A 23,649-nucleotide genomic window follows, 5' to 3' on the forward strand; every position below is an offset into this window, starting at 1 on the left:
ACCACTCTACCAGAATTCCCATTCTTTTTTTGGAGACTCTGCAGTGCCCCCAGTAGTTTGCATAGTTCTTTAAAATAATCTATTAACAGTTATATAGCATGTGGGTTTCATTTATTTCTGTAATCTGAAGGCCTGGTTTCAGTTATAACAATTGTTTTTCAGTCATCCTTGGAAAACTTTTAATATTTCTCAATTCTACTCACTGTAAGATTGTAGTAACTGTAGTTTTTTGATGTGTAATTCATTTTTGTGAGAAAGTAAACATGAGTGAAAGTCACAGCCGTGTCTGACTCTTTGCTACCCCATGGGCTATACAGTCCATGGAATTCTCTAGGTCAGAATACTGGAGTGGGTAGCCTTTCCCTTCTCCAGGGGATCTTCCCAACCCATAGATTGAACCCAGGTCTCCCACATTGCAGGCAAATTCTTTACCATCTGAGCCACCAGGGAAGCCCAAGAATACTGGAGTGCGTAGCCTATCCCTTCTCCAGGGGATCTCCCCAACCCAGGAATCGAACCAGGGTATCCTGCATTACAGGCAGATTCTTTACCAACTGAGCTATCAGGGACAAAATCTAAATTTTAAAGAAAATGCAATTTTGTTGAGATAGGTGAGAGACTATGAAATAAGAACTTATAATACCAAAGAAAAAAACCAAAAACAAAACCCAGTGCTTTCTCACTAAGTGTGCTCAAATTTACCTTTATCTCATTCACATGTAACTTTCATTCTTAAAAAAAATATAACATTGATAATATCTCATTAACAGTAAGAATTTACTTAATTTTGGCCTCAGCTTCCCCCTCACTAGGGTCAATTGGAATAGATTCTCATAAAGAGATAAATGATGTGAAAAAATTAAATCTATGAGCTTCTCATGAGATTTCCATAAGAATCTTCTCAGCCCAAGTATACTTTTTTGTTCTATGACATGAAATGACATACTAGGCCAGAAACCAGATTTCCTTTATTATAGATCAGGCATAAAAATGATTTTTCGATCTCTGTAAACTAGGTATGCTGCTGCTGCTGCTAAGTCGCCTCAGTCGTGTCCGACTCTGTGTGACCCCATAGACGGCAGCCCCCCATGCTCCGCCATTCCTGGGATTCTCCAGGCAAGATTAGGTATAAGTTATGCAAATATGTTAATGAACTGATAATTCAAACCCATGTGGTTTGTTTTCCTTGGATCATTTTATCACTTATAAAAGGAAGGAAGGTATCTCTATCCATTTTATTTTATTTTACACACACACACACACACATACACACACGCACAGGTTTTTGGGTAGCACCTCACAGCTGGCAGGATTCTAGTTCCCTGGCCAGGGATTGAACCCATGCTTTATGAAGTGGTGCAGAGAGTCTTAGCCACTGGAGCACCAGAGTACCTCTCAGGCTTCCCTACCCTGAATGCCCCCTTTATCTGACCAGTGGCTCCCTTCCTGGATCTGAAATGGGTGGGCCAATTTCTGTTGTCACATCTGACTTCACTTTAAAGGCTGACCAAAGCCTGTGAAAAGCACCATTCCAGAGCTCTGCCTGCCCAGAGTTTGCGCCTGCCTCAGGATTGAGGACCACACCTCAAACTCGAGGGTATGTGTGCTCTGTGAGATGAAAATGGCACCTTGGTGTGAAAAGTAAGTAAAGACGCAGTTGCAGTGAGAAATAGACGCGTGATGAGGCATTTTATTCTGGCCACCGCACATCCACTCTTCAGTATTGTAATGCTGTTGTGTTTTTTCATACCTAGATTCAGTCAAACCACTTTCAACTCAATACACAGAGTTGACGTGCTGTCTGGGCCGCCAAGCTGGCGCTGGACACTTGACTCAGGTCTAAGGAAGCCATGTCTGGAGGTTTTAAAAGAGTGACAGCCTTAGCATATTTGCACGAAGGCCTCTGGTATGCTTTCGACTTTGGGCAATGCCTCGGCCGGTCGGTAAGGAGGACAGTGAACTGGACGTGAGGCTGAAAAGAAGGCACGCCTGTCTCCATCCAGCAAACTGCTATTATTATCTTTTGGTGTGCACACAATTTATTCACGGTGTTGCTATATTAACTCTACAAAGGACAGAGACACACAGGCAGAAGCTTGAGCTGGAGAGTACTCCTGTAGCTCTTTAGGACCACTTAGTATTTCGGGGTTGCGTTCGCCTCTGATATCCTATAACTGTAAGTTAGAGGCAGTAGGAAAAGTCTTTCATGGGCCATCTCTATGGTCCAACTTAAGATCTGTGTCGGTGGATTTCATGGGCTATCAGGGATTTTTTTGTTCAATTGTCAAACTTAAGATCTGTGTCAGTGGGTGAGGGGTTCTGGGGTAGTGTTCTGGGCGATGGCCAGAAGGCTGGGTCCCGGACCGCATGGCGCTGGTGTCTGAGCACCTCTGGGAAGGGAGGCCTGGGGCTCAGCACCCATGGGCCCCAGCCATTTCCACTGCTTGCCCGAGACAGCAATCACAGCTGATGGTCATTAGGAAACCACATGTTTTTGAGGGCTGGTATCTTTATTTTCACTCATAAGCCCTTCTTTGATAAAATTTCTTCAAAGCCCTCCAGGGGATGTTATTCAGTTGCTAAGTCACGTCTGATTCTTTGCGGCCCCGTGGAGTACAGACCCCAAGCTCCTCTGTCCTCCACCATCTCCTGGAGTTTGTGTAGACTTATGTGCACTGAGTCGGTGATGCCATCCAACCATCTCACCCTTTGCCACTTTCTCCTTTTGCCTTCAACCTTTCCCAGCATCAGGATCTTTTCCAATGAGCTGGCTCGTTGCTTCAGGTGGCCAAAGTATTGGAGCTTCATCCAAGGGGCATGCAAAAGAAATATAGAAGACAGAGCACTGGATATGAAAAGCACATCCATGCTAAGGGCACGTGACACATTCTGGGTGGGGCTCAGAGTCTTTCTTTCCCAGCACAAGTTGCATTAACTGCACAAAAGTTCTGCAAAAATTGAGAATTCAAGATGGTAGGCACGTGTAGATTCTTACTGAACTCATAATGAAAAATAAAATGAGATTTTGAGTGCCAACTAAATGAATAGATGACTCAGCCCTGAGAGCCTCTTAAAATGGTAGTTTTAACTACCCCTGGATTCCTGACTCTTTTTTTGAAAATTAGGACTACTGAGGGTCACCAAGTGAAAAAAGCAGAGTGATGGATGGGTGTTACTGGAATGAACACTGATTCAACACCACCTGTGTGCCTGCTGTCCGTTTTGTGAACCCTCCACAAATATTACTCAATCCAATCCTCCTTTGTACCTACACGTACGTGAGGTATGGTAATTCTGTCTCCACACACAAGGAGAACAAAGCTCACACGTATTATTCAGTCTGCTCAGGGTCCTAAGTGGCCGGCTAGGATTCAACACCAGGTCATTGTGAATGCAATGCAAAGCTCGGTTTGCTGTGGGTACAGGTTTGCATTTTGTTCTGCATTGCAGGACATAAATAGAGATGTGCAGGAAAATGTGAAAGCACACAAAAATGACAAGAGGAACCACAGTGCTGTCTTATGAAATGAGAAATTACACATCCCATATCTTACAATGAGTTTCAGAATTCTATTGCCCAATGCTGTGTTACCATGTACGAACTGCATGAAGACTAAAACCCAAGATATTTATTATTTACCTTCCACAAATAGTCACCGTGTAACATTCAAGGCCTGGCAATTCACCAGCAACTTTAAGAAACACAGATAGAGTTAACCAGTCAGATTCCCAAAGGTGTGATCATGGTGTTCATGAGGAAAACAGTGGTCGTTACCCATTTCAGTCCCTAAGTGAGGAAGGGCTCAGTGATTACTTAGGGGCTAAGTGCACTCCTAAGTGCTTCACATGGTCTTACCTAACAGACATACGGCCCTATGACTAGATATTATAGATTAACTGGAGAACTGATGTTCAGAGACGGCATGTCACTTTTCCAAGGTCACACAGCTGGAGAGTGGAGATGGAGGGATTCAAGCCATCCTGTGCTGTTCCAAACAGCTATGACCTTAACTGGAACGTACCATGGAAAGAGATAACTAAATAGATAAGTTTATTCATGATATGTATGCCCGTGAGTGCCATACATCATTATTATTCTAAACGCTGGAAGACCTTGGTGACCTGAGGGGACCAGGAAAATTGTCATGAGGTTGGATTTTGAATCAAGTCTTGGATGGCCATGACTCAGGGTCATTAAAAGAAGGAAAGATATTCCAGGTTAGGGTAAAATAAAACTGAAAGGGAAGTAGGGAAGTATGCTGAAACCCTATTTGGTTGCAATAAATTGCACTTATACTGAATTTGAACTTAAATAAATAATTTCATTTAAGCATACCGATAATAGCATTGGAAAGGCAATTTGGAGATAGATTGGGAAGGGCTTTCAATAAGAACAGTAAAGATTCTGGAATCTTCTACTAAGTTATTTTAACAAGAATAAAGCATATCAGTACATTGTAAAAGTGGATTCCTCGTGGCTGTATCTAAAATGAGTGGGGAAGTTGGGGGGGAGGTCACAGTTTAGGCCCGAGTGTAAAGGTTGGTGAAATAGGACGAGGTCAGAGTCAGACTAGGGGAAAGGCTGGGGAAAGAAGCTCGGAGCCCAGGTATTAGATATTCATGGAGTATGAGCCAAAGCTCAAGAGTAATGTGAAATGGGTGCTCTGAATCCTGCAGTGCCAGGGGGTAGCCTTATGTGGTTGATAAAAAATACTGGTTCTTTGCTGTCTGGTAGAGGTGGAACTGAGTTTTTGCACTGTTAATTTACTTACTCTGTGTGTTCACTTAATTCAATTTATTCAAACTGTCAGCATCCTTGTTTTCTCATTTAAGAAGCAAGAGTTCTAACACCCCACAGAGATATTCCAAAGAGAGTAGGTATTCCAAAAATGCTCCTTTTTACTTAAGAGAGAGGAAAATTTCCTGACACACAAAGGCCCAAGAAACTGACCCAATGTGAATCTTCCTGAAAACACTCAGTAAAAATGATCTCATGACCATTTTCCAAGACTGATAATGTATGGGTGTTCATATGCTATTTAATATTTTATGTACCATTAACTATCTTCAGCTAAGACCTAAGGCAGTTGCAAAGACTGAAGGCGGAAAGAGAAGGGGGCAGCAGAGGATGAGATGGTTGGCTGGCATCACGGACTCAATGGACAGGAGCTTGAGCAAGCTCCAGGACACAGTGAAAGACAGGGAGCCTGAGTGCTGGAGTCCACGGGGTCTCAAAGAGTTGGACACGACTTGGCAGGTGAACAAGAGCATCAGGGCAGTGGGTAGAAACACTCGGCATAGAAAATGGTTACTAACGGGCTGAAGCCGCTTGGTAATGTGGCTGAGAGACCAAAACGCACCTATACATCTCTGGCTTCTCAGGCGTGACCTTTCAGGAGACTTCAAGTGTGATATTGAGGAAGTCGCTGAACATATTTAGCTCAGAACATTTGCTTGCAAAGGGTGTGATGTGGTATGTCGTAGCGGGAGAGTAACATTCGTAGGTGATGATAAAGAACTCTGCACTTGGTGAAATGTCTTCACCTCTGCTCTCTTTGGTCATTTCATAACCTTAAGGTTAAAGGAGTGTGAATTCTATTTAAAAATAAGCACATCTGTCTTACTTTTTTCTTTGGAACCTGTTTTCTCTAAGCTGCATTATGTAACTAATGAATCCAATTTCACTGCGGGCCCGAGAGGGTGACTTTTTACTTTATTGAAGAGGAGCTTGGATTTAACTTTTTTTTTTTTCTCATTAAAATATGATCTGCAAACGCTTTTCCAAACGGAATGCTTCCAAGGGGGACAAACCGCCCTCCTAATTCCCAACCTTCTCCTTGAAACACCTTTTCATTGAAACAAAAACAAAGAGCTCTGAAACTCAGGGCTGCCGCACGAGCTCATTGTCTTATCAGCCGGCTTCGCCATCAACTAGAGAAGTTGTGGTTTAACCCCGGGCTGGGGCCGCTGCCGACGCTGCCATAGCAACGCGCTGCACCATTTGCAAAGGCTTGCGCGCTTAACCGCACGGCTACACCTCTTCCTTTCCTATAAAGACTCAGAATCAGAAAAACAGAAGTACCCTGGAGGAGGAGAAACCACAAGAGCAGAAAAGCCACCAAGGCTGCTCTTCGCTGTGCAAACAGCCTTCTGATGAGAAGAGCGTGTTGAGAACCTCTTCTGTTTGAAAGGGGAGCTTTTCCCATTAGGCCAGGTTCCTTTAATGATTTTGAAAGTCAATCAAGTGTTTCTGTTCGGAGTTTTCAGCAAGGGGAAATGAGAAGTTAGTAGCGCGTGTTATCAGACTCTGCTTTTATTTCCCTTCCCTCTGGGCAGCCTCAGCAGACCTAGGGATCCTGTTTGCCAAAGGGGGGACAGGTTGGTTAGGCGGACTCGCTGCAACCTAGGGTCCTTCTCCTGTTTATTTGTTATTGTCTAGTACTCTTGCCTGGAAAATCCCATGGATGGAGGAGCCCGGAAGGCTGGAGTCCATGGGGTCGCTGAGGGTTGGACAGGACTGAGCGACTTCCCTTTAACTTTTCACTTTCATGCATTGGAGAAGGAAATGGCAACCCACTCCAGTGTTCTTGCCTGGAGAATCCCAGGGACGGGGGAGCCTGGTGGGCTGCCGTCTATGGGGTCGCACAGAGTCGGACACGACTGAAGCGACTTAGCAGCAGCAGCAGCAGCAGCAGCAGCAGCAGCAGCAGTGTTTAGTTCACTAGAAGATAGTATTGTGTTGGCCAAAAAGTTCATTTGGGTTTTTACATAACCTCTTGGCCAACTCACTATAATTTAGATTTCACTCTTGGTTCCTTTTTAAAAAAAAGTCTCTGGATGCTAAGTCATGGAGCTTGACCCAGACCTGGATCAGTGCCCAGTCCTGCAGCCAGCGGTCAACCCCTGGCCCCAGGAAGCCCACCCACCACCCTCTCTCTCCTACATCCCACTTCTTTTAGGAGATGTAGGTTTGATCACAGACTTTTTTGCTTGTTTGTTTAGTTTTAAAGCATGCACATAATAAGAGTAAACCATTTTCAGGAATGTTTTATTTTTCCTTCCTCTAAGCTTTGTGTACAAATACTGAAGAATAAGGGATTCCCTGCTGGTTCAGTGGTAAAGAATCTGCCTTCAATTCAGGAGACATGGGTTCGATCTCTGGGTCAGGAAGATCCCCTGGATAAGGAAATGGCAACCCACTCTACTATTCTTGCCTAGGAAATCCCACAGAGGAGCCGGTAGGCTACAGTCCATAGGGTCACAAAGAGTCCGACAGTACTAAGTACACACACATACACACTTGGTTTTATTTATTTATTTTTATTGTAAAGATTGCATTTTTTATGTGGACCATTTTTAAAGCCTTTAATGAATTTTACAACATGGCTTCTGTTTTATGTTTTGGTTGACTGTGAGGCGTGTAGGATCTTTAACTCCCTGACGGGAGATGGAACGCACACGCCCTGGAAGGTGAGGTCATAACCTGCTGGACCACCAGGGATGTCCCTCAGCTTGGTTTTAGTTCTGTCAGTTCATCACAGTTCTCTTCACACCCTTCCTTGCCTTCCATTCGCCCCCATCATTTTTTGTTTGTTTGTTTCTAAGTAAGAAGCTACCTCTTTTATAGCTATCATTCAGCAATTTGCGCTTTTAAAAAATAAATTTCAGTGTGTGACTTACTCTGAATCCCGCTTTGATGGTTCACACATGGTATTTTACTCATCGTGGGTCTCTTTAGAGTAACTACTGGATTGAGTGTTAAATACGTTTCCCTTATGGCAGTGTGTAGTTGAATAAGCCTGGGACATTTTAGAATCATGCTGCTGCTGCTGCTAAGTTGCTTCAGTCATCTCCAACTCTGTGCAACCCCATAGACGGCAGCCCACCAGGGTCCCCCGTCCCCGGGATTCTCCAGGCAAGAACACTGGAACGGGTTGCCATGTCCTTCTCCAATGCATCAAAGTGAAAAGTGAAAGTGAAGTCGCTCAGTCGTGTCCAACTCTTAGCGACCCCATGATCTGCAGCCTATCAGGCTCCTCTGTCCATGGGATTTTCCAGGCAAGAGTACTGGAGTGGGGTGCCATTGCTTTCTCCATTTAGAATCATATCTGCATTTAAAACCAAACTCCTTCTGCTAGGAACTCTTTAGCCTTGCATGTATTTATTTATTGAGACGTCCTCTGTTAAAAGAGGACAATGCCACCTACTCCCTGGGGTTTCCGATGAGATGGTACTGGGAGATCTGTAGTAAGACCAGGCCACCGCCCTCCACCTGTTGGCATCTTCCGGCTTTCCAGAAGAAAACACAAGCACGGAGCTACTCAACCATCTTTAACAGCTGTTTTCTGTTGTCCTGCTGTTTGTTTTTCCTGAAGATTTTAGCCAGTATCTCTTGACCTCCTTTCCTGTTCTTGAAATGTTGCTTTTTAGTGCCCCTTCTTCTGTTCCTGGATACAATATTGTCTCATTTCTGAGAAGATTTATAGTTTTCAGGGGTCTGTCTGCTCCTTGCACGCTCTTGTTTCTCCCAGGTCTTTCTTCTGTTTATTTTGGTCTCTGTCGTTCCTAAAGATTTCAGTCTGTTTCTTGGAATCCCATTGTATCTAAGAATGAGGCTCCCCAAAAGGGATGTTGAAATTCTGTGGTAATTGATGGAGCTTATAAATCACGTTGCTGTTGTTCAGTTGCTAAGTCGTGTCTTATTCTTTTGTGGCTCCATGGACTGTAGTCTGCCAGACTCCTCTGTCTAAGGTATTTCCCAAGTAAGAATACCGGAGTGGGTTGCCATTTCCTCCTCCACGGGCTCTTCCTGACCCAGGGAGCAAACCCAGGTCTCCTACATTGGCAGGTGGATTCTTTACCACTGAGTCACCAATAAATCTCCGAGTCTTTCTAAATTGCATGAAATCAGAAAGGCATTAAAACTCACTGAGCCTTAGTTTTTTTTATCTGTCAAAAGAGCTCCATGTCAATAGATATTAAAATCCTGTGTTCCTTTACCAGTTGAAATATCTAAAATGATTTTCTGGTGGTAAGCAGCAACTGTTTTATTCATGGGACTTTAGACACTTAAAAAATGTAAGCAATGTTTTAATACAAATTCTGCATAAAAAATAGGAGAACTAGTATCAGACAGCCTTCTTCACGTCTGCCACTTGCTCGGTGTGCAACCGAATAATTTACTAAGCTCCTTTCAGTGTCAGTTTCATTCCCTATAAAATAGGAAAAATAATTGCTGACTCACTGACTTGCTGGCATGCTTAAGGGCAAAAACATGTAAAGAGGCTTGCAGAGTGTCTAATACACAGCTTTTTGGCAAATTGTTGCTCTAATTATTATATTTACTGAAGGAGGGAAGGAGAGACTACTTCCTATAATTTTCTGAAGTCTAGTCAATGCTTTGTCACTTGCGTGAAGACTTACTCCATAGATACGTAGTAATAGGATATATTTGTTGGATTTGCTGTTTGTTGATCATATATTTAAAGAATAAGTTAAGGTAGAATCCTTTTATATTTGTTATTCTGTTTTAGTATTATCATGCCTTAGCAAGCAAGGAAAACCATACGTATCTCTTTTACTGGACCTGTATTTTTTTGGGGGGGGTCTTGACTTGCCTTTTCCATTTTTATATTGCTTTTATGTTTACAGAGGTCAGATGTGCATTTTTAACCTTCAGAACATGCAACCATTCATTGGAGGCTGATCCTGAAAACCGGCATTTATTTCATTTCTTCTGCTTCACCCCTCTGTCCTCATACCTTTCTTAGATTTGCCAAACAAGACAGATTTAGATCCCTTTGGAAAGGGTGTTCCATTCCTTTTGAGGGAGTAGGGCGTTGGGGCAGTGGTGATGATACGAACAGCTGGTATTTAAAGCTCAAGTATGTCTTTTGAAATGTCATTTTCACTCAATTCATTCCTAGTTTTTGCTGAAATCTCTGGTGGGGGACTTAGGGGTGTGACTTCAAGGTAACTTTGATTTGCAATCAGTTAAACATTTTGAGTTGTAAAAGAAACATATTGGGAAAGGTAAATTCAGTAACAAGACATGTGTTAGAATAACACGGCTTTGAAGATCAAGTGGCCTGTTATCTCCATTTTCATCTGTTTAATGTACCTAGTCAGTTCCATGGCTGATTCACAGCAGCCGGATGGGAATGCTAGGAAAGGATTTGCAGATTTTTGGTGCTCTTCTGCCACCTACTGGAATACTTCTAAATAGTCCTTTGTCTAAATGGTGAAAACTAGTTCTTGCCATATATATATATTTTAAAGGGTAGGAAATGTTATTCCCAGAAGAGAAAAATCAAATTATAACATACAGAAACACTTGATATCTAATGGTGCTCTATTTTATTATATTTATTGGATATGATGTGTGTGTGGAACCCAAAAGACCGTTCAATGCAAAAAAAAAAAAAAAATTTGAAAAATCTTGATACCTTCCCTTGACTGTCACATCTAAGCATATACCCTCGTAATTCCTACTGCCATTTCACACATTTTTCTTCACCTGTTTTCCAGACCTTCTCCGTATTGTTCATATAAGTTTGACACCTATTGTAATGCTATTTGTATTAGCACAACCTCCTAATATTAAATAGCTTTCTAGGGAGCTCAATGGTGAAGAATTCTCCTGCCAATGCAGGAGACGCAAGAGATGCAGGTCAATCCCTGGGTTGGGAAGATCCCTTGGGGGAGGAAATGGCAACTCTCTCTAGTATTATTGCCTGGAGAATCCCATGGACAGTGGAGCCTGGCGGGCTACAGTCCATGAGGCCACAAAGAGTTGGACACGACTGAATGGGCACATATATACAGCATTAAATAGGTAGCTGTCATACATAAGTTAGTAAGTGCTTTAGGCAGATATTTTATTTGCTTTTCCAGGTCTGTTTGATTCCACTAACAGTAGGTGGTTGCTTCCTAATCATACACAAACTTGGGTATAAAGAGAGCTGCCTGCCTACATCCCACAACACAGGGAACCACACGAGCTTCGTTGGCCAATCAGACCCCTCAGTGGCCAAACGCACTGACCAGATGGCTAAATGGTGACATAGTTGAATATCTCACACTACCCTTTTCATCAGGTCTTCTTGTTTAGTGAAAAGGATTCAGCAGAGTCCCTTCAGCCTGTGATTTTGCTAACATTCTGATGCATGAAATGCAACAAACACTTGAAATCACTGTTTATATAATTTTGGAAGAATTGCCAATTAGGATGGGACATCAACAAACCATACAGACATTTGGTAGTTTAGTCTCCTCTCAATATTGACATAATTTCAACCTTCCTCTACTTTATCATGTTTTTGTTCGTTGTAGTTTTTGTTTGTTTTTGGCGTCACCTCGGGGCTTATGGGATCTTAGCTCCCCCCTGCAGGGACTGAGCCCTCAGCAGTGAAAGCGTGGAGTCCTAACCACTGGACCACCAGGGAATTTCTATCCTCTTTTTATCTCACGTGGGGAGATAACCTCCACACAAGTATCTGTTGTGTACATTTATGGAACAGTCATCAGAGGACTTTTGAGCGTGGATATGTCCTTTAGAGGGGCTTCCCTGGTGGCTCTGTGGTAAAGAATCCACCTGCAATGCAGGAGACCTGGGTTTGATCCCTGGGTCCAGAAGATCCCCTGGAGGAGGGCATGGCAACCCACTCCAGTGCTCTTGCCTGCAGAATCCTATGGACAGAGGAGCCTGGGGGATTCCAGTCCATGGGGTTGCAAATAGTCAGACACAACACATACTCACATGTCCTTTACATATTACTTAGATTTTTGACTAGTCTACGTCATGTAGATGGTCTTTATATGTGTTCCTACTTTGCAAATTATAGCTAAATTCTAAAAACTAATTGAAATATTTTAAAAAATAATTGTAGTCTAGTGGATATGGCTTAGGAAATGAAAGTGTCTTTTCCAGTTACATTGCGGTAGTGCCTGAATATTTTCTTAAATATTTATGTATAATGAATATTATATATATGAAAGTGAAAAGTGTTAGTTTTTCAGTTGTGTTGGATTCTTTGAGACTCCACTGACTATAGCCTGCCAGGCTCCTCTGTCCATGGGATTCTGCAGGCCAAGAAGAATACTGGAGTGGGTTGCCATTTCCTCCTCCGGGGATCTTCCGAACTCAGGGATCAAACCTGGGTCTCCTGCATTGCAGGCAGATTATTTACCATCTGAGTCACCAGGGAAGCTCATATTATATAAATAATGTACAGTATCTATCTATAAAATCAGTTCAGTTTATTCGCTCAGTCATGTCCGACTCTGTAACCCCATGGACTGCAACATACCAGGCTACCCTGTCCATCACCATCTCTGGAAGCTTCTTTAAACTCATGTCCATTGAGCTGGTGATGCCTTCCAACCATCTCATCCTCTGTCATCCCCTTCTCCTCCTGCCTTCGATCTTTCCCAGAGTCAGGGTCTTTTCCAATGAGTCAGTTCTTCATATCAGGTGGCCAAAGTATTGGAGCTTCAGCATCCGTCCTTCCAAGGAATATTCAGGACTGATTTACTTTAGGATGGACTGGTTTGATCTCCTAATACAAGAATATGTTTTATTTTGAAGAGCAAACCAGGGAATGTAATTGAAGGACCCTCCTCACTGATACACCTCTGATGGTGTTTCTGAGGGGAGAGGGTTTTTTTCAGATCTGTTCGTCCTCAGAAAATAAAATCTCGAGGCAGGAAGTAGTTTAAATACCGGCCCATCCATTATGCTACCCTCTCACAAGGTCAGCTGCCTGTCTTTTGGGGGAGAACCGACAATATCTTTTTATTCAACAGTTGTTTACTGAGATGGCGGATGGATCCACGCCTTGCTCCGTGGGGTGGAATCCAGTTCTCATCATGCCAGTACGGTAGCTGATCGTAATCCCTGAGCTCACAGGCTAAATGTACCAAGAAATGCTCTCCAACACCTCCTCTACCCGCCAGCCACCAGCACTGGGAGTCTGCATTAGGTGATCCTCATATTCTTCTTTCAGAGAAGGCAATGGCACCCCACTCCAGTACTCTTGCCTGGAAAATCCCATGGACAGAGGAGCCTGGTAGGCTGCAGTCCATGGGATCAGGAAGAGTCGGATGCGACTGAGTGACTTCACTTTCACTTTTCACTTTCATGCTTTAGAGAAGGACATGGCAACCCGTTCCAGTGTTCTGGCCTGGAGAATCCCAGGGACAGCGGAGCCTGGTGGGCTGCCGTCTATGGGGTCACACAGAGTCGGATACGACTGAAGCGACTTAAGCAGCAGCATATTCTTTTTTTATGTCATATTTCCTCTTGTCCGTCATCACAGTGTATGGCTTTTCTCTTTCTTTTTTCTTTCTTTTCTTTTTTGTCTATATCTCACATTGGACTAAGTTCATTGAGGGCAGAGAATTTCTTTATCTTGATCATATTTTATCCTAGAACGTGGCATAATGTACAGAGCATAGTAAGCAATCAATACTTATCATCTCAATAAAGGAATTCGTTTGGGAAAAACTTTCCAGAAGTCCTTTAAAACTTTTTTTGCAGACTTGAAATTAATTCCAACAGTTCTCCTTTAGTCTATTATTTTTATTTTACCCGAGAATTCAAAAACTAATATTAATAGTGTAATTTTGACATACTTGGGCTTTATAAACGTGACGTTAAGAGAAGAGCTATGAAATGAAGCAACAGACAAACAACTAATCTCAAAAATATACAAGCAACCCCTACAGCTCAATTCCAGAAAAATAAACGACCCAATCAAAAAATGGGCCAAAGAACTAAATAGACATTTCTCCAAAGAAGACATACAGATGGCTAACAAACATATGAAAAAATGCTCAACATCACTCATTATCAGAGATATGCAAATAAAAACCACTATGAGGTACCATTTCATGCCAGTCAGAATGGCTGCAATCCAAAAGTCTACAAGCAATAAATGCTGGAGAGGGTGTGGAGAAAAGGGAACCCTCTTACACTGTTGGTGGGATGCAAACTAGTACAGCCACTATGGAGAACAGTGTGGAGATTCCTTAAAAAACTGGAAATAGAACTGCCTTATGATCCAGCAATCCCACTGCTGGGCATACACACTGAGGAAACCAGAAGGGAAAGAGACACGTGTACCCCAATGTTCATCGCAGCACTATTTATAATAGTCAGGACATGGAAGCAACCTAGATGTCCATCAGCAGATGAATGAATAAGAAAGCTGTGGTACATATACACAATGCAGTATTACTCAGCCATTAAAAAGAATACATTTGAATCAGTTCTAATGAGGTAGATGAAACTGGAGCCTATTATACAGGGTGAAGTAAGCCAGAAAGAAAAACACCAATACAGTATACTAACGCATATATATGGAATTTAGAAAGATGGTAACAATAACCCTGTATACGAGACAGGAAAAGAGACACTGATGTATAGAACAGTCTTTTGGACTCTGTGGGAGAGGGAGAGGGTGGGATGATTTTGGAGAATGGCATTGAAACATGTATAATATCATATATGAAACGAGTCGCCAGTCCAGGTTCGATGCACGATACTGGATGCTTGGGGCTGGTGCACTGGCACGACCCAGAGGGATGGTATGGGGAGGGAGGAGGGAGGAGAGAGGAGGGTTCGGGATGGGGAACACGTGTATACCTGTGGCAAATTCATTTTGATATATGGCAAAACCAATACAATATTGTAAAGTTAAATAAAATAAAATTAAAAAAAAAAAGAGAGAGAAGAGCTATGGTTTAACTGGGAGAAAGGTACTGAAAATTGTGCTATGTGAATGTGAATTAACATAGAGATGCTATACATGTGTATATATATATATATATTTACATATGTATGTGTGAAATTTGAAACTTTCTAAGAGATGTTTGTTTTCCTTTTTTCAGGAAACTCTACCCAACCTTCTACTCCAGGTATTTACATTTTACTTATTTTACTTTTTGTTGCTAACTTTGTTTATTTAATGTTGATAAAATTTTCTGTGATATTCTAGTGAAATCGTTTTGTACAGACAAGCCTTGTAATCATGAGTGGCCCTTGACATTCTCTTGTTCTTAATATTCCTACTTGTAAGATATAAAGTTGGATAACTACCTGAGCATATTATTATTTGTAGACGAATTACTGTGTATAAATTATAGCTTTTCTTACACCTGCCAGTAAACCATACGGCAAGTTTTCAATCTCTTTTTACATTTTATCACTATAAAGACAGAAATTTATTTTGGTCAGATTGCAGAGCTTCATAGTTAGGGAACTATATGATAAATTAGAATTCTAAACATAATTTTATATATATATAATGTATAAATTCCTGCAACAGAAAAGTTTTGACAGTATTGAGATATTTTAAATAATCATTTCCAAGTTGTATTGTCACACCTTAACTGTTTTAACAAGTGTCCTAATCCTGAGGTAAATTAAATTTAAGCAATGAAGATGCTGACAATTAGTTCACATATTTCACATGTCAAAGGAGAGAGAAAAATTGGGTTACATCCAGTTAAAAATAAATTACACTGGTTAAATGTTATTGTTTTTGAAAATATGTTATAGATACCCTGATTAATCATTAAGAAGATAGGTAATGTCCCTAAGATAACCCTGGTTTAACAATTATAGAGCACAGCTCTAATGAGGCACATTTGAAATCTCCTCAGAATTGTTTGTTTGTTTTTTTTTTAATTTTAATTTGGAGGATAATCACTTTACAATACTGTGATGATTTTTGCCGTCCATCAACACGAATGGGCCACAGGTATACATGTGTCTGCTCCCTAAAGAAACTTTAGCCCATGGCATAGAGGTCTTATAAATATATGAAAGTCATTGAAGCATAGCAGATTGTGATCAGTTTATTCCACCTACTGACATACCCACCTTTTACAGAAGAGTAAGTTCGTCTCAATCACAGAAACTGGTTACTTTTGCCGGAAGGGATGGGAAGGGGGTGGAAAGGAGAGGGAACATTTAAAACAGTAGGTGACCCTCACCTTGAGAGAGTTTCCACGCTCTCTGCACGGAGCCATCACAACAAGCCTCCAAACGGTGAACCCGAGTAAGTGAAATAGTGGCCCCCGACGCAAGCCAGAATATTCTCTCCCAAGTACGAGAATACGATCAGTGGGAACCAGGCTCTTTTCCTGAAAGCAGAAGGGCTCATTGGAACCTTGCCGACACCAACGTTAGTTTAACCTAAAAACAAGACGCTGGTCAAGTCTAGTGTGATGGATGTGGATCAATGTTATTGGGCAGGATCTTCAGCTCCTCCCTCCCTCGTTTCTTCTCCCCACCCCCGGCCTCCTCCAGTCTCCCCCCAGCCCCACGCACGTCCGGTCACTCGACATTTGGCAATGAGAAACCCCAAAGCTTAGATTTAGCACCTGACGCTGAAGACAGGAAGGTGCCACTTATTACTCAGTTGGACGTCTTGGCGTGTCATTGTGGATGAACGTTTGTTAATTAAACTCCTTTATTTGTGACGTCCTAGGTTATGAAATTTTAGGGTTTGGGACCTTTCTTTGGCAAAGAACACGTGGAGCAACTGCACTGTCTCTTTCTGTAATCACAGACTAGTTCTGTGATCTTTCGGGCGCTCTAGCCTCGGGGCAATTCCATGTGACTCAGGCAGATTTCATGGATATTTGGTGAAAAATGGATTTCACGTCACCTTCAACATTGATAACTGAAGCTGCGAATTCCTTCCGTCGTTGCTGTTTCTGTTTTCTTAATCCTCTGCTCGAATCTTCCATTTCTGTTCTTAGTTCTGTCCTGCTGGTCGCGGCCCCCCCCCCCCCCCCCCGCCAGTCTCTCCTTTTTCCGATATTTTTGTGCTAGTCTTACTTGCCTAATCCTGTTGAACTGAATGAATCAAAATGCTTGTGTGATAGAACTCAATTTTTCATGAATTAGATATTGCATAACATGAAATTTGCTATTCATAGAAGTAAACACAGGTTAAACAGAAAATTCAGAAAAAAATGGATCTCTATAATCCCAATAGTCAGAGATCACCATGTTGTTTTATTTTTTTAAACAACGGGTGTACTTCCGCGTCCTCTGAGAGGAGGAAACCTGCTCGCCGAGAGTGCACACGTGCCGAGATCCCCGGCACATAGCGCCTGCTCGCCCTGCCTGCAGCCTCTTCCGCTGTGCGCTCAGCTCTGCACCGTTCTACTCCACCGCCCCCTCGCCACATTTTTCTTTTTTCTGAAGTGAACTGAAACTGGGGGAAATGTTACCTCAGCATCTCAGATTGATGTTTCATTTGCTATCATGAAAAAAATTATTTTTGGAGACTTAGGTCATTTATATATTTGTGAACTTTGTTTTCCAGTCTTTTACTCACTCTTTGAATTTCTTTTTTCCATTTTATTAATTTTTTAAAACTTTTTGTTTTGTATTGGAGTATAACTGGTTAAAAATACCGTGCTAGTTTACAGGTAGACAGGAAAGGGACTCAGCCATACATATACATGTATCCATTCTCCCCCAGATTCCTCCCATCCAGGCTGCCACATGACACTGTGCTTTGTTTGAATCTGATTGATTTAAAAAATCAGTGTATGCATCTGGAACGTTTGTCTTTCATTTTTTATCTCCTGGTACCCTAGCCCTCCTAATGAACCCCTTCCAACTTTATTTTTCTTTATCCTTTTCCTTGATCAGTCTTTATGGTTTCTTTTAATCATCTTCACATGTTGTGTTTCATCCTTCTGAACCTGAGTGCTTCGGACAGAATCCACCAGTGAAGTAAGAGGCGGGGAGGGGGTCACTGCTTTTGATTCCATTTCCCTGTTTTCGCCTTTAGCCCCCGTTTTGTAGCTTGCTTTACATATGTCTACGTATTCTATCTATTCCTCTGCATGCATCTTTATTTGTATACATGTGTGTGCACATATGTATGCACACACACACCCCATATACACATAAATACCATGGCTCCTGGCAGTATGGTGTGTGTATATATTTACGTATATGCTTTTGTACACATGTATGTTTATGTACACACAGTAATGGGCGGGGGAGTTGGCAGGCTCAGACGGTATGATCTGGGGTATGACTCACGTGTTTCTTTTCTCCTTCCTGCATCTCCTGTGAACATGACGGAACACAACCGAAGAGCCCTCTACTCCGACTTCAGGTGGCCCCTTACCTGCTCGCACCACTGCATCCTCACCCGCAAACACCTCTAAAGGAGGAAAAGACTCCTCAGAGATCTCACCTCCTGCGAGTCCAGACAGTCTCATCACGAAAGCACCCCCGACCTCTTGGGGAAATAATAGCACTGCTGTGACAGGTTGGCGGAGATCTTAACTGACACGGGATTAGGAAAACTCGTCTCTCTTGCTCTCTCTTTAATTTTAAAGTTATCAGAACAGTTTGCCTTTAAATTCTGTGTTCAGTGTCTGTGTATGTGATTTCGCTGAAGGGTGTGAAGTGTAGAAGCTCGAGGTTTCAGTGGAATGTTGGTGGACTAAAGTCACGAAGCCTGTTCTTGGGGAGAAGGGGGAAGAGGGAAGCCCCTAGGTAATATCAGGGTGTGCATGGATGTGGGGGTGGGTTCTGAGTGTCCTCTGGCTCAAGTACAGCCTCATTTTCCTGGATCCTGCTCCCCTAGACTTTCTATGGCCCTCCAAGAGTCAGAACATCCCCTTTCAGGTTGTCAGTCTTACCCTTCTTGGCTTTTACTCTAAAGTAGAGCTTTTCTTGGTTCAATCCCAGCTTCTCAGTATCAGAAAATCACTGGAGACAGACCTTTGATTTTATTTTTTTTAGTCACACTGAGGGTTAATAATATAGCTTTGTTCTTGGATTTCTTTCAGACCTTTGATTTTTTTTTTTTAATCACACTGAGGGTTAATAATACAGCTTTGTTCTTGGATTCTTGTTGTTGTTGTTTTTTTAGTTATCTAATTAGGGCCGTGAGTCCTAACAGTAGAATTGAAGATAACAGGGCCATGTTGGTAGCAAAGTGACAGAGTGCATGGGAGGTGTTTCTGCCGGGGAAAATCTCTGAGGTTCCTAGAATCCAGGGACACCAATGAGCTGCTGGTTCTCTGTTTAATGTTAGGTTTGCAAGTGTATCTGCCGCGTAAACCGACCATCCTGAGGATTGTTCCTGCTTTTTGCCTTAATAATGTGCTGGGTGCCACTTTCTGAGGCAAACTGCTTAATAGACCTGCTCTGATTAAAGAGAAGAAGAAATTTATTTGTTCAGTTAGGTCATCAGTCTTAGCTTGAAACAGAAGCATGGGTGGCGCCGTCACAGACCCGTGGTCCACGGCACACACAGTTTTGAGCACCATCCCAGTGAAGTTTATTGGTTGTGGTAAGCAGTTACATCAATTGCAGTAATTTATATTTAATCTTTATACCATTTTCCCCTGCAACCACAGGGCAGGCATGGTGGCTGGGACCTGCCTAAACATGGCAAGCGTTCAAATTCCCTTTAACAAAAGGAATGTGAGGATGAGGGAGCTGATGTCTAGTTCCATGCTAAACTTTGTTAATGACTGAGTAACAGCACAGCGCACAAAGCTTTCTATTTCAGACATTCCCTACTTTATCTCACACACACCCACAACATTACTACTTTTTTATTTCCACAATTTCCCCCCAAAACCATTAAAGCCAGAGATTTACATATGAAGCAAAGCTTGATAAAAAAGGTTTAAAAGGAAATGGATTGGACATAAGGATGAATTCTTTACAAATACTAACTTGCTCTGGCACAATAATACTAATGGTTAAATTAGCATGGAAATCTTCATATACTTTCAAACAAAACACATTTTCTTCTCTGAAAAATAATCTTGGCAATAATCAAATTATTATTTTGAAGTATTAAAACCATTCCTTTGGGATAAAAATTATGACAGGCAATCCATGAGCTTTAAACAGCCACCCCATTTCACTGACTCCAGCTGTCGTGGAAACTTTTCCAGGCAAGAATACTGGAATGGGTTGCCATTTCCTTCTCCAGGGGATCTTCCTGACCCAGGGATTGAACCCGTGTATCTTGCGTCTCCTGCCTTGGGAGTTTTCTCTACCACTGAGCCACCTATTGTCATTCAGTTGCTAAGCTGTGTTGGACTCTTTGTGACCCCATGGAGCCACCTGGAAAGCCCTAAAAAGATCTGGAGATTTAGCAAATCCACAGATTCAAAAGTTGTGGATGGAAGGACTTTTCCCAAGATGCTTCCCATCCATGAATGAGGGCAGGCGTGATTGTCACACAGACTTGTCTGCTTTGTCCCACCAGGGACTTCTGTCCCTGTCCCCGTGGCTACGTCCACTAATGAAAAATCTGTTAGGATCAATTAACCTCATTGAATTGTGATTGCCACTCCTGTGCCATCTCTGAGATCACTCCACCGGGAAGAGTAGGTTCCCTTGAAGAGGGAAGGTCATGGATGTCTGGGCCAGGAAGACTGAGGGCTCTCAGGATGCCCTGAGGACTAGGGACCCTTGGGACGGACAGAGAGAATGAGCCAGTGAGTGGAGGAGGAGAAAAGGGTGTGCAGGAAGCCTCAAGTCAAGCCTGACCGATTTCAGAAGGGCCAGTTGTGTGCCTGCCGCTTTTTTGAAGGCTTAAAAAACAAACAAACCAAGTTTCCACTCTTCTCCTGGTTCTGTGGGAAGCTTCTTCTGAGGATCTGGAACTGAAGAACGGATGTTTACGTTCTCCATTCTGGAGCGGCTTTAGTTAAGTTTGGGGGTTAAGGGGCTTCTGGAGCCTGAGCTGAGAACTCAGACCCAGAATCTGGGAAAGATGCGCGTTCAGTTCTGGCAGGCATGGATGTGCATGATGGGAGGGAGCCTGCGTGCTCACGTCAGAGCCATCGGGGGACGTGCACGTGCGCGTCACACACCGACACACCCAGCATCTAACTGCAGAAGCGCAGCCAACCTCAGACCCTTGAGCCAGTGACCCCAGTGGTCAGGGCAGTGAAGCCACCGCACAAGTCCAACCAGGAGCTAGCCCGTATTTTGTTTCTGCCAGGACAACGAAGCATCTAGTTAGCACCGAGTGAATACACGTTGCTCCCCTGTGCTGTGATTCTGGGTGAAGTGTGTGTGTGTGTGAGTGTGTCTGGGGGTGGGGGATGTGTGACACGTGGTGGGTGCTTTGAACCTTGACATTGAGACGTCTTAAGGAAGTGCACGGTGGGCTTTCATCCGCGGCCATCCTTGATTCTACACCCATGAGCGCGTCTGTGATTGGAAACCCAGGGGGCTGCTGTCCGTATAGCACGACGTTCTTGGGCTCTAAACCAGTCCACTTTCCCCTGGCAAGGGCAGCCGCCATCCTGAAGGGAACATCGTGACCCTCAGCTGGAAGAAAAAAGCACCCAGTTCCGCAAAGGTGCAGGCGAGATCCCCCGCAGCTCTGTTTTCAGAAAATCAGGAGGGAGTACCCGCACCGCTGGCTTCCTCCGCCCCGAGGCTCCGGCAGGGCTCGGGGGCAGGTCCTCCGTGGGGCCCTCACCGCAGCCTTCCACCCTCAGAGCTCACTTCCACCTCTGCGGCCTCTGCCCCGCCAGCAGCACCCACTCTGGCATTTTCAGTGTCACCACGGTACCCCCTATCCCCGCCAGGAAGCGCAGCCTCCCTGGGTGGGAGGGCAGATCCAGACTTTCTCTCCAGGTCCCAGATGCCTCATTTATTCCCGCTGCTGAGTCTTTGCTGCTGCACGCGGGCTTTGTCCAGCTGTGGAGAGGCCAGGGCTCCTCTCTAGATGCGGACTGCTCCTTGCGGTGGCTCCTCTTGTTGCAGAGCAAAGGCTCTAGGGCGCGGGGGCGTCCGTAGTTGCAACTCTGGGAGCTAGAGCGCAGGCTCAGTAGTTGCGGTGCGAGGGCTTTGTTGCTCCTTGGCGTGTGGGGTGTTCGTAGAGCAGGGATGGAACCCAGTGTCCCCTGCAGTGGAAGGAGGATTCGTTAGCACTGAGCCACCCGGGTAGCTCCCCGCCCCCGATGCTTTTACAATGTGAGTTGTGATGCCCTTCAAGTCATCTCTCCCGCGTGCCGCGCTGGTTTTCATCCGGGTTTGCAGACGGGTAGGTTGTGATGCTGCAGGAGTGCTTGAGTGTTAGCTGCCCGGCCTTAGCTTGATCAGTAGGCGATGCCTCCACGGGCCGCGTGGCCCTGCGCTTGCCGGGCAGGAATGCTGATGGCCTTTGTGATTGCAGGTGCCCCAGGAGAAGGGACCACGACCGCCTTGCCTGCAGGCCCCGCTGCCCCACCAGCCACCTCCCGCAGCCCTGCACTCAGCAGCACTGCTGCCTCACCTCCACTCACCTCCAACTCGACCACCCAGGATAACGCCTCACTCCCACTCACCTCCAACTCGACCACCCAAGATAAAGCCTCACCTCCACTCACCTCCAACCCGACCACCCAGGATAACACCTCAGGTTTGACTGTGATGCCTTAGGCATGTTAGATGCTGGATCATGAAATGGAAACTTGAGACCTTCAGGCAACTGTTTTATTTCACACCCAACAGGGCTCAGTGGGTTTCCTGTTTTACAAATTTTCACACATTGATACTAAATTAGGCAACAAAACCTTACCAGTAAGCTTCCTCTGGGCATGTTTTATTTTATTATTTATTTTATAAAAGTTCATGGCAAAGAAGAAAGGTAACAAGCTTTCAGTCCCATAGCCCTGAGATCAAATCCAGCCTCTTCAACTTTCTAGTTGACTTCAGGAAAGTCGCTCCTACTTTCTCTGTGTCTGGTTTTCACTTGTAAAAAGGGGTATAATAATACTCATTTCATAAGATTGATATGAGGGTGGGATATGTAAAAAGCCTGGTATGAGAAGAATAATACAAAAAGGTAACCAGGATCCTCGTTAGTGTAATAATTGGAATAAGGAGAGTTGTAACAGAATGAGAAGCAATTGGAGGGAGACTGCACATGTCTGAATTATACCAAGGAAGGGTTTCTTCTCAGCATATACAGTGTCTGGTTCCGATGGTATGAACTCTTAGTTATCTTAAAGGGCCACGTGTAGATAAATCTTTAACTCACTTTCTTGGTTTAGAAACAAGCAAGAGTCCATTCAAATGAGGAGGAAGCCCCTAGCAAAGATTCCTTTAGGAAATGATCTTTGCTGAGGCATTTTCCCCTCGCCCTTCGATAGGACAAGCTCGTTAACTGTGACCCTCTGTTCATTTCCTTGCAGATGAGCAGACCACGACCCCCGCACTGACCACTGCATCCAGCGTTAGCCCTGCAACCGCTCTCTCAACCATAGGTGACAACCTGACCCCCAGTCATGCAGTCACTCCGCCACCACGCACCTGGGACACGCTCCCTGAAGGCCCTGCGTTGGCCGCATCTACCCCACGCTCTTTCTTCACAATGTTCACTTGAGTGTCTTAATCCTGGGGCCATGGAGGGGCAGTTAGTCCAAAGCACTGATCTGTGTCTGCAGTGCGAGACACAGTGCTGAGGTCTGGGCCGGTGTCACTTTGATAACCTAATGCCGGTCGTAGCATTCCCCTCGAGTGTGAACTTGATGAATGTGAGTAGAGATGACCAGCTAGCTATACCAGGACTTTTAAGAGTGGATTTCGGTCTTGGTATGAACAGAACAGTTCTCTCAGTGGGAGGCTTTGTATCAAGAAGTCAGTGGCAG

The 23,649-nt window shown here is 43.8% G+C and overlaps 1 protein-coding gene across 4 annotated transcripts in view; it reads left to right on the forward strand.

Moving 5' to 3' along the window:
* PTPRC (protein tyrosine phosphatase receptor type C) overlaps positions 1-23,649 on the forward strand; it is a 129,026-nt gene that overhangs the window by 41,896 nt on the left and 63,481 nt on the right. Inside the window, exons 3-6 of one of the 4 annotated variants that reach the window (XM_061383709.1) lie at positions 14,890-14,916; positions 18,126-18,302; positions 22,194-22,418; positions 23,194-23,265. In XM_061383709.1, the coding sequence (XP_061239693.1) occupies positions 14,890-14,916; positions 18,126-18,302; positions 22,194-22,418; positions 23,194-23,265 (501 nt within the window). The remainder of the gene's footprint in view (positions 1-14,889; positions 14,917-18,125; positions 18,303-22,193; positions 22,419-23,193; positions 23,266-23,649) is intronic. The other 3 variants (XM_061383710.1, XM_061383711.1, XM_061383712.1) reach the window with 3 other exon arrangements.

This window comes from Bos javanicus, chromosome 16 (assembly GCF_032452875.1).
Source record: "Bos javanicus breed banteng chromosome 16, ARS-OSU_banteng_1.0, whole genome shotgun sequence".
NCBI classification, from domain to species: Eukaryota; Metazoa; Chordata; class Mammalia; order Artiodactyla; family Bovidae; genus Bos; species Bos javanicus.